The following is an 11223-nucleotide window of genomic DNA, read 5'->3' as shown; positions in this document are numbered from 1 at the left end:
GCGGCCCGGTGGTTGGGGACCACTGCCTCAAACCACTCGAGCGTCAAATGTCTCACTTTTCTGTGGAGGAAATTACTCAGAGTAATTATCAAACCTTTAACATTTCTCAGTTTCCATCATTTGTCGTCGTGCCCTCAGTATGTACAGAACACATGTAAATTTGTGATGAAAGGAAGCTGGCTTTGATTCAATCACACATGAATTAATTACGCCTTCTGGGTGCACCTGGGACAGGTGGAATAAATTTGGTTTGAAGCTCGAGTTTGCCGTTTTCATCACTGACACTGTGCAGAAAAGGCTTTTGTTGCCCCCGGGGCTGAGCGCTTACATAACAGCAGAGCGTGCTGTTGAAAGGAGGAGGACTTTGTTCTTCTGTCATTCTCACGAGGAGCTCTGAGCTCTGTTCAGGCTGCACCGGGATTAACCTGGATGTTAGAGGCCACGTCTGCCCAGGGAAGCTCTAATGAGGCATTCACTGACTGCTGGTCTATGCTGCTTCTTTAGATCTTTTTGTGATTTTGGAAGTAAATCAGTGCCTTCTTACCGTACTTTTTTTCTTTTATACAGTTGAGCAACTGACGCTTATTCTGCAAAATTAGCTTTAATGGATCCATAAACCCACTCAGGATGAAGTGTGGGCAGCTCTGAATGTAATAGCTGTGATGTGAGCAGTGTTTGGAACGGCTCTGAACCGGTCCTGAAAGCACGCTGACCCCCTCCGTCTGATGTGTTCCAGACAGGAAGCCATTTGGGATAAACGGCTGCTGCTTCCGCATCATGTAGAGACATTTCTGGGTTCAGCGAGTCCGCAGCACTGCTGTGATAACGAGGCACATCATTCCCTCTCTAAACATGACCAAACCTGCTGCTTTCAATAAACTCTCTTAGAACCAGCCCAGAACAGTGGCACTTTGTGTGGGCGGAGCCCATGTTCTGCTTCGAAGATTTATCTGGTTTAACCTCTTGCAGTCTGGCTCCATGTGTGGTCTGTGGCGAGGCTTTACTGTCCGTTACAGTCCAGTAACTGATAATTACATGACAAGGTTTCTGGTATGATGTCTGAACATTCACTTGGAGCATATAAATTATGTTTGTGATTAATGAAGAAACATTTCAAAAGTAATCAATGTACTTATTTTTTTTCTTCTGTATGGTTTATGTTAACTTGCCCTTCTCTTCTATTCAGGGATGCCTCCTTTGGGAATTGCACCTATGATCTTACAGTGCTACACTGTCTGCAAGGCATTAAAAAGGTGAGTTTTAATTCTCAAAATAGGACGATCTACTCTCAAGCTAAATAACAAAATAATCTAAGAAATAAATTATAGACCCACTCTGATGAAAATTGTGTTGTTGGTGTTGTATATATTAAGAAAATGAAGCCTATAATTGCATTTCTGAGAATTTTTTTATTCAAATTGTTGTGAATTAGGAGCAGATGCTAAAAAACTGTTTGAAAAAGAGCTTATTAGTTATGTGGAAAATACCCTGGACAGGCCACAAGCTCCCTGCTCTGCTCCATTCTGATTCATCCACTTGTTAGACCTCTAGATCCTTGGATGTCTTTGTTTACCTTGTCTGAGCTGGAATTAGGTCAAAACTCTATAGCTGGATAGCTCCAATATTGCTCGCCGTTTTAGTTGCACCAGTAAGGACAGGTTAGGGTTGTGAGGGGCTTCTATCTAGCATGGGAGCATGTAAACGGAGAGCTCTCAGGAACATGAAGAGTAAAGGGGGGGTGGAGTTGTTCTGCTTTAATGATCCAAAATAACTCAGAGACTTATTTTTTTAATTAGTTCCCTCATCTCTGCAGAAACCACATGTCCATCAAAGGACAATGTTTTTTTTTTTGTGGCTATAAACGACATGATACTAATAATCAAAAGATCAATGGGTAAACCTTTTGGAGTGGGAGTTTAATGTTTGTGATGATTGATGACTTGTTACATTTCTTTTTATTTTCCCTGGACCTCTGAATATTTACAGCTTCATAGCTTTATTTCAGTAGCTCTGTCTTTATTTTACTCTGAAAAATGAAGCCAAATCCTGTTGGTCAAATATTAACAGAACCTCAAATATATAATGAAATTTAATAAAGACTTAATTGCATTGGTTCTGGGGTATTTGTAGTTCAAGTTCTGTTCATAAATTGGTACAGAAATGCACAAGGTGCAGCTGGAACTGCACTGTTGCTATAGTAACTACTGTACACAGTCAGCTTGTCCTCCCATTAGTGATGTATGCAGACTACAGCTGAGTAACAGGTCTGTTTGCACTTTTTGCAGATGCTAAATAAATTCCATGTATTACAGCACATCTTCACTTGTCCCCAGCAGCTGTTTAAAATATCTATTAAAAAGAGAGTTCCATTATTGTTGGTTTTTATTGTACCAAGACTTGTGCAGGAACTATTAAGACAGTGTGCATGAACTGCTTGCACATCTGTACATAGATACTTAAATATCTATATTTTTAGTTATGTAGTTTATTGTTGTTGTTGGGGGGAAATGAGCTATTTTCTTAAATCCAGAAGTCTGTGACAGCAGAAGGCTCCCGTCCTAACCACAGTCCGGTGAGACATTTTAGCTCCAGTGGAAAATTCAGCAAACGACATTAGGCGGAAATGAAAATGTCTGAGAGTCCAGATGAAGCAGGAGGCAGACTGGAAGCTGAGAGTTCACTTGTTTCAGCAGATTAGTGTTGCGTAACCGCTGAGAGTGTTGAGCCGGACAAGGATCTGTTGTACTGTAGGAGAGTGACAGCAGCCAATCAGGGAGCAGCAGCTCTGTCTGTGTGTGCACGCACGCTAATCTGCCCGCATCGATCAGAGCGGAGCAACAAACGGTCCCTCTGTATGTTTCCATAAACCATATAATCTGTCTGAATCGAGTCTAAAAGAGATTTAAATGCACCATCACTGTCAGGGTGACGTAAGAGTCTGGTGCAGGTGATGCTCTCTGACTGACGGGACCAGCTGAAAACAGCAGTTTTTTCTTCTTTTTGTTGGCAAGCTCAATAGCTCTCAGTGTAGACGCTTTAGCTAACCACTTTTATACCTTTAGATTACTGCAGGTCTACATTTTTACTGCAGTACTTTCTTGTGTGGGGGAAATCTTGAAAAAATCATTATTTCAAATGTTTGTTTTATATTTTGCGGGTTCAAAAAAAATATGTCATTCAGAAAAAAAGAAATGTACTCAAAAATAAAAGTTTTTTTTTTAAGCAATAAAAGTTTTTTTTTAGTTTTTAGGATCAAGTTTTCTTTTTTCTTGAACCTGAATTTCATTTTTGTCTAGGCTCTGCAGCACGGCTTCTTCGACTTTGAGACGTTTGACGTGAACGAGTACGAACACTATGAGGTAAAGAAATTTTCTTTTTTTTTTTTTTTTGAAGGAGTTTTTAAAGTTTGAGTATTAAGTAATTGAAAAGGAGAAATTTAGTTAATTTTTTTTAAGTTGAAGCTACTAAAAGTTTGCATGAAATACATTTACAGGTGATTTAGCCTCAAAGTTCAGATATTTTTCTGTTTGTTCTGATGTTTGCAGTCATCAGGCATTTTCCTTTGTCCCCTGAAGTACTTTGACTTTTCTTCTTTTCATTTATTTTTTTTGTTTTGTTAGCGTGTGGAGAATGGAGATCTGAACTGGATTGTCCCGGGGAAGTTCCTGGCCTTCAGTGGACCTCATCCTAAAACTAAGATAGAAAATGGTGAGGAAGCAAGTTCTGCTCTTTTCTTCCAGAGTAACCTAACAATCCCTAAAAAATAGGATTTTTGACTTGTTAGTTGAAGTGAATTGTTGCCACTGATTTAAAGTACAGCAGTGATGATGCTATCCCAAAATTTGGTACATCAGAGGAGGGATGACTCAGGCGGTGCCAACAACAAGCGTCACCATAACCTCCATGTCCCGGTAGCCACTGGACTCAACGGTTCATCCCCATGTAAATTAGGCTCAAGCAAAAATTCTGAATTTAAACTGTAAAATGAAGACAGAAAGAGAGAAAAATAAATGTCAAAAAACACAAAAACTGAAAATGCAAAACAGCAGCTGTTGCAAACAAACTTTTTTTTTTTTTTTAACTTGGTAAGATTTTTTTAGTCTTAAGTTTTTAATATTTCTTCAAATATATTTTTTTCCAAATTGACTTTTTTTTTCAATATTTCTTTGTAACGTACAATATATTTTTGGGGATTTGACGTGTTTTCAGTGTTTTTTGTTGTTGTTGTTTTTTTTGTTTAAATTCACAATGATTATTTTAAAATGTACAATCAAGTTTTTCAGTCACTTTATGCTGATTCTGATTTGATCCCATTCATAGAGCTGTGATTCTCTTTTCTATTCACTCACTGATTCATACACTCCATCAGTATCTTTGGATCATTTCTAATAGAATTGGCTAAGATTTTAGCTCATTCCATTCTAAAATATTACAAAGATGTCTTAGATCTGTCTGCTCTCAGTCGGGAGTTTTTACTTCTAGAACATCTCCATGCCCATCTCTGTCCCATAGTGGAGTCGGCTGACTAAACTTTATTCTAGGGAGTTTATCATTAACATTTCCTTATTTAATGTATCCTTAAACCTATTTTAATGCTTGATTGAATTATCAACAACATTCCTATTTAGAAATGTTACAGAAACTTATTTATTATTATCTAGATGTTTTTGTCAGAAGCTTTTAGGGAACCAGCTGCTTCCAGAATGAGTGTTTCTAGGATCTTTCTGTGCAGGAGGAAACTTGATTGGTTAAATGTGACTCTCCTGCTGTAATTGCTCCACCCACTGCAGGTTACCCTCTGCACGCCCCTGAGGCTTACTTTCCATATTTCCGAAAACACAACGTGACCACCATCGTCCGACTGAACAAGAAGATCTACGATGCCAAACGCTTCACCGACGCCGGCTTCGACCACTACGACCTCTTCTTTGTAGACGGAAGCACGCCTAATGACCTCATCGTACGCCGCTTCCTGCACATCAGTGAAAGCACTCGGGGCGCTGTGGCCGTCCACTGCAAAGGTGAGGAGCTTCTGCTCACCCTTCAGTTCCACTGACGGATGCAGTTACATGTACACCCAGCAGAGGGAGATGTGCTCCCACTGATGGATCAGAAAACCTGGCGGTCAATTCCAAGCCTCAAGGGCGGGTGTATGTTTTACAGATATCTTTATTCTATTCAGCTGATTTCCAGACACTAAGAACCTGTCAGACATGGAAATGCTGGAAATGACCCTGTCTACTTCAGCAGATGCTTCGACTGTCCGTCTGTAAAACCACTGTTTTGATGTTTTTCTTCTGGCTTGAATTGAAAAAAGAAAATCGATTAGGAAATATCACACTTCAACTGAATCATTTACTTCACTTAATAAATTAATTTAATCAAAACACATTGTCTATTAGAAATTGAGTTTGATTGTTCAGTTTATTGTCTGTGAATCTGAATTAAGATTTAAGTCTTGATTTTGGTCTTGAAATTGAAAATTTCTATTCAGTTTTTTTTCTTGCTGCTCTTGTAGTTGTTGTTGTTGCTTTAGTTCATTTATGTATTTAGTAAAACAAGTGTTGGAGCTATAGACCTTTATCCTTTGCCCTCTTTGTGCTTCAAGCAGTTTCATGTGTATTTTTACTCACTTATTTAACATAAAAAATGGATGAAATCTGAAAGTGTGCACTTGTTGGAGCAGGTTCTGGTGGGTTAAATGTCTGTATTACGTTGATGTCTTTCTTTTTTGGTTCATATCCAAACTAATGAGGGCAAACTTCTCCATAAAGATTTATATATCTACTTTTTTCTTGACTGACTTTTCTCCACTTCTCTCCAACAGCTGGCCTTGGCAGAACAGGCACTCTGATTGGCTGCTACCTTATGAAACATTACCGCTTCACAGCAGGTGAGGCCATCGCCTGGATCCGGATCTGCAGACCGGGCTCTGTAATCGGCCCGCAGCAGAACTTCCTGGATGAGTGAGTCTCGGCGTCTTGTTTCCCTGCTCCCAGTTCCCTGCAGCTAACTTTCTATTCACAGTTCCACTCGTTTTTTTCCCCGCATTTTTTGTTTCATTTTTTTGTGAAATTTTTCTATGCACTAATTTTTCCAGATGACATTATTTTGAAGTTAAATCATGGCATATTTCTCTTAAATAACTTCTAAATAATATGTCAGCTTAGAAAAGCAATATTTTCTGAAGGCTAATGTTGATAAATGCAAATATTAAAAAGTTATCAGTGTAAAGGCTTTAAAATTCCTCAGAAGTTAACGTAATACCTACTTTTTGGGTTCTTAACCCTACTGGTATAAAGTAACTTCACTTTGCTGTGACTTCTGGCAAGCAGCATTAAGAAACTGCCAGAAAAAGTACAAACTGGTTCATGTCTCTCTGCCTCTATAATATTTGAAAGTCTGCCATGCAGGTCAAGGCTCACGGACAAATGCAGTGAACAAAACTTATTGGTAAAGTAATTGTTGTTGCTCATAGCTTGTAAGAAATTGTGGTTTGTTGCTTCTAGACTGGCCTCTGTTCTTTAGGGACAAGTTTATAGAATATTTTTTTAAGATAAGAAGATGTGGAAATGCAATAGATTTTAAAACAGACAAATTCTCCTTTGAAGTTGATTTTTAGTCTTTAACCCCCTTTAGTCTTAACAACTCTGTCTGCTTCATGTTGTAATTGCTCTGTTTGTTTGTACTAGCAGTAATGAGTCATTATCACAATAGTATTGAAGGGTATAGGAAGTGGAGCCGTTTATCGAAACAATTGTGGATTATTTTCACTTTCCATTTAACTAATGGAGGTCTTTAATCTGTAGTTTCTATCGGCATTTTGAGCTTGTCTTCTGGGAAGTCCTAAACTCTGGGTTCCTGTGTTCCTACAAACAAAACAAAGTTTACCTTTTGCTTTGACCAGCTTCTAAATTTAACATTGTGTCGGAAAGTCCAAAAATCTGATTACTTTGGTTTGTCTTACAGAAAAAGTCAGTTTATACTAAGCATTAAAGGAAATGAATCAAAGGAAAGTGACTCATTTCAATGAAGATAACTGCTGCTCTGACACAACCTCTAAAAATAGAGCTGAATTTTTTTGTTTAAAAGCTGACGTGTTAAAACCGGAATCATGAAGCAGAAATCACGCTGGAGTCACAATCAAGGGGGAACCACCCTGAAGTGGCGCACTCGATTATCTTGGTATCCATTCTGTACCTGCGTTTGTGTTGGCTCCAACAGCACTGAAAGTTCTTTGAAACACCTGACAGCAACCTGGAAATTGGCACCTACAACTGGTTTTGTAATGAGAATCATGCTTAAGACTTGGCGTCTCAGCTTTCTCCTGGGACTAGGTGTTCCTGTTGGCTGGCGACTTTCATGCTGTTTCTGTTCAGATGTGGATGTGATGTGATGTGAGAAAAGAACAGAACTTGTAGTTCTTTTATTGCACAAACTGTGTTATTGAAAGGTTTCAGTCCGTTTTAGATCAGAATTTACTTTCAGTCTGATGCAGGTTGTGTATTGGATAATCTTTTTTTTTTTTTCTCCATAAACCTGCTTTGGTCGAGTTTGACTCATTTTTCCCCCTAACACAACATCCCAATCAGTCCATTGAAATATATTGATCTTTGAATCAATTTCAGTCATAAACTGACTGCAGCTTTGTGTGAACATTCAAAATCTACCAAAGGACCTCATCAAAGCATTGAGCGACTGTTCCAAGTGTGTCTGTTAATGTTGAGGTTCTAACTGCGGCTGCTCTCCTGTGCAGAACGCTCATTCTTTGTTTTTGTGCCGACAGGAAGCAGGGGGCGCTGTGGTCGCAGGGCGACAGCCAGCGCTCTCAGAAGATGAAGCTGGAAGACAAAGGAATGCCCCACCTCATCACCAGCATGGATGAACTGTCGCTAAACTCCACCCGCCAAAGCAACATGAACAGATCGCAGAGCTCCGACCATCTGCAGGAGGTCAAACAAAAGCACAAACGCACAGCATCACCCAAACCAACGTGACTTTGTCTGGAGCCTCAACCTTGTTGTTTTTTTAAAACGTATCCAATGTTTGTTCTGGTTTATATGCTTTAACTGTAGCATAAAGAACATGCTAACGAGTCAACTAAACTCTATTGCTTGAGTTTTGGTAAACTTTACTCCACACCAGAACAGGTCCGTGATCCTGAGTGTGTTTTCCCCCAGAATGACCTCACAGACGGCGGCTCAGGTCTAACGCAGGGAGACAAACTAAGAGCGCTGAAGAGCCGACGAGCTACTCGCCTATCAGCCACCGGGCCACAAAGGTACCAGCACCTCCTTATTGACACATTTTCACATCACTTCAGTTTATTCTGCAGAATTCCCATAGTTTCCACGTGAAGAGTTTCGTGAAGTTTAATTTAGCCGCATTATTCCTGCATCCCGTAATGATGTGGATTATCTTTGTACAGATTGTCTTAAATTTCCTTCAAATTTGTATTTTAAAAGTTCAAAATGTCCTAGATTTATTGTCCTTAATGTTTTGATCAATAAAGTTGCATTGATTGTGAACGTTTTTTGCCTCAGGCTGGAGGAGGCGAGGCTCTCGGGTCACTCCGCTTCACAGCCGCTCAGGTATCATTTTCACCTCTTTTGATCGTAAAACAGCATCCTGATGAAAGCCTCCTCTGATCCGGTCGTCTCTGTTTTCAGACTGTCCATGGGTGGAGGTCAGGGCTCCGTCTCCCCCCTCAAGTCTTCCAAATTCTCAGCATCCTCCTCCTCGCCTGCAGCAAAGAGAATCGGAAGGCTCTCCTCTCCACCAGCAGTTAACCCGAGGAGGTCAGAGCTCTTGTCTGGTTGCTGCGCGCCTTCATCCTTTCGTTCTCGCCTGTTTCTCTTCCTCCTCATCATCTGATCCTCTTCTTCAGTGTGACCTTTGCCAGTCTTCCATATAGCTGTTGGTACCGGACTACAACATGCTTTTTAGTTGTACTGCACAAATCCTTTCCTCTGTCCCCTCTAATCCACACCTTCAGCTTTTGATTTCAATTATTTAAAGCTTCTTCTGAATCTGGTTTGCTGCCCGTTTTCATCACCTTTGTTCTGCTTTTGTTTGAGCTTAAAAGTTTTTGTTTGATTTGTTTGGGAGAACCTTCCGAGTTAGACCTGTAAAAATAGATAAGACTGCAGATTTTTCTTTATGATTCAGTCAAAGCTATTCCAAACTGTCTGAACCAGTTTGAATTCACTTTGAGTAATATTAAAGTTGCTTGAATCCACTTTTTTTAAGATGATCATTAAATTAATGAACTTCTATTGGTTTAGTTTCGGTCTGAGGTTCCGTTCCTGTGTTCTCAGCCTCATGTGTGTCATGATGATCATGTATGTCGTATGTGCTCCTCCACCCCCACCCCCCGCTGACTTCAGCTCAGCTCTCAGCTCGCGATTGGCCAGTTCTCTGAGCGATCTGTACGCCGCCGATATGGAGGAGGACAGAAAGAGCCCGTACTCTTCGCTTTCGCCCTCCTCTCCCTCCTCTCCCTCCTCTTTGTCCATAAGCCCTGCCCCTTCCCCTTTGGCCCCGCCCTCTTTGGCTTGCTATGTTAACGGACCTCGGTGCGTGAAGCACGAGATAAACAACAACAGCGGTCCGTTTGTTGGCTCTGTGGCGCCTTCCGCAGGGAAAGGTTTTGTTCGATCTGGCCTGCAGGACTTCAGCCCTTACAGCAGCCGCGGGCCTTACAGCGCCATGAAGGGCCCCTCAGGACGCTACCTGAGCCGCTCCATACCTGTAAGTCCTCCGTCAGCAGCAGCAGTTCAGCCCCACCCTCATGCTGATTGGTTCCTTGTGTTTATTTCATTTATGGTATATGAGAACTGGACTTGGTGACCCTCCCCCCATACTTAAATTGACTTCTATTGATAGACAGCTGTTACTCAGTCGTTCTGTCAGAAAAACATTCCCGCTCTATCTTTTATTCACATGTCCTTGCTAATCCTCATCTTTCAGTAATATATTCTTTCTATAGTTCTGAAGTCATAAACAAAGCAATCAGATGCCTCAATAAAAGCAGGTGGTCTCACGGCGAACATTCAAAATGTTTGACAAATTCAAAATGGTTGGAATGTGAACTTCAAACAAGCTCACTCCTAAATGATGAGAGTGGTTGTCATAGAAACAATTACTCAGAACGATATGGACCAATCACTGCTGACTGACGTCATCTGGCTCCAACATGGCGCTGTCCATCTGTTGTAAAATGACGACTGAACTGACTTAATTTTGTTGGAACCAGAAGTAAAACCATTTTCTATCTGTGACGTCATTCTCATTCCGTCCAGTTCTCATATACAGTCAATGGTTCTGACATCACAAACACACTGGATGCAGAAAAGATGGTTGACATTTTTTTTTTTTTATTCAAAACCAGTTGTGTGTGTATGATGCTTCCAGTGTGTTTTTGACCTCCGATCCCTGGCTGTCTCACATTTTCCTCTTTGTTATTTTGTTTTGTCTGAGAAGGAATCACATGACGAGGTGTCTACACATCAAAATCAGAAAATCATAGCCTCCTTCAGTTTGTTCAGAGCAGAGCAGCTGTTAACACGTAACCTGAGAAACGCCTCGTCACCGTGATGCTTCTCTGTGCTCCATGCTGTGTTGTTTCCTTGGTTTTGACGTAACCGTGAATCTTTGCGGTCTTCTTCATTTGGTGTAAAATCATTGTGTCTCTGTGGTGTTTCTCATGAGCTCACACTCACCTGCAGCTGCTGCTGAACTGAGGAACATTTAACACCAGGAGACGGCAGGAACTCATTCAAACTGGATTCACATAGAACATTTAATGACCTCAACTTTAAACCTGTTTGGATTTACATTTGAGCAACACTTTGTATGTTTTGGTTAAAAGTGATAATTTTTTTATTAAAAAAAAAAAGTTAAACTGACTTTTCTTGATTATCGCTTCTTTTATGACGTCTCTAAAGGAAGAAAAATGAAATTTACAGCCACGTACACCAGTGTAAATACTCAGAAATATCTGCAGCACAGAGTTTCCCTCTCATCGTTTAAAGTAGAACTTTAAAGTCCCACTTCCATCATCTTTTGATGTATTTTAAAAACAGTCCCAGTGGTTCTTTTAAATATGATTGTGCCATTTTTAGCCAAAATAAAAAAAAAAACTGTGTTGTCTTCTAGGACATAGTTTCTTCAGAGCAGCAGAAGTTCGTTAGAAATGCACCTCTAAGTTGGGACTCACCGTTA

General features: G+C 40.3%; 1 protein-coding gene across 5 annotated transcripts in view; it reads left to right on the top strand.

The window, feature by feature from the left end:
- Positions 1-11223, top strand: part of cdc14ab (cell division cycle 14Ab) — a 27374-nt gene that overhangs the window by 9264 nt on the left and 6887 nt on the right. For 3 of the 5 annotated variants that reach the window (XM_036214117.1, XM_024258599.2, XM_024258592.1), the window contains exons 6-14: positions 1187-1253; positions 3297-3359; positions 3621-3708; positions 4791-5021; positions 5828-5966; positions 7787-7952; positions 8181-8281; positions 8544-8591; positions 8670-8798. In XM_036214117.1, coding sequence (XP_036070010.1) covers positions 1187-1253; positions 3297-3359; positions 3621-3708; positions 4791-5021; positions 5828-5966; positions 7787-7952; positions 8181-8281; positions 8544-8591; positions 8670-8798 — 1032 coding nt within the window. Of the gene's footprint in view, positions 1-1186; positions 1254-3296; positions 3360-3620; positions 3709-4790; positions 5022-5827; positions 5967-7786; positions 7953-8180; positions 8282-8543; positions 8592-8669; positions 8799-9317; positions 9751-11223 lie in introns of all 5 variants that reach the window. The other 2 variants (XM_024258569.2, XM_024258578.1) reach the window with 2 other exon arrangements.

This window comes from Oryzias melastigma, linkage group LG11 (assembly GCF_002922805.2).
Source record: "Oryzias melastigma strain HK-1 linkage group LG11, ASM292280v2, whole genome shotgun sequence".
NCBI classification, from domain to species: Eukaryota; Metazoa; Chordata; class Actinopteri; order Beloniformes; family Adrianichthyidae; genus Oryzias; species Oryzias melastigma.
Note: the sequence above shows the minus strand (reverse complement) of the source record. Positions and strands in the feature narration are given on the sequence as shown.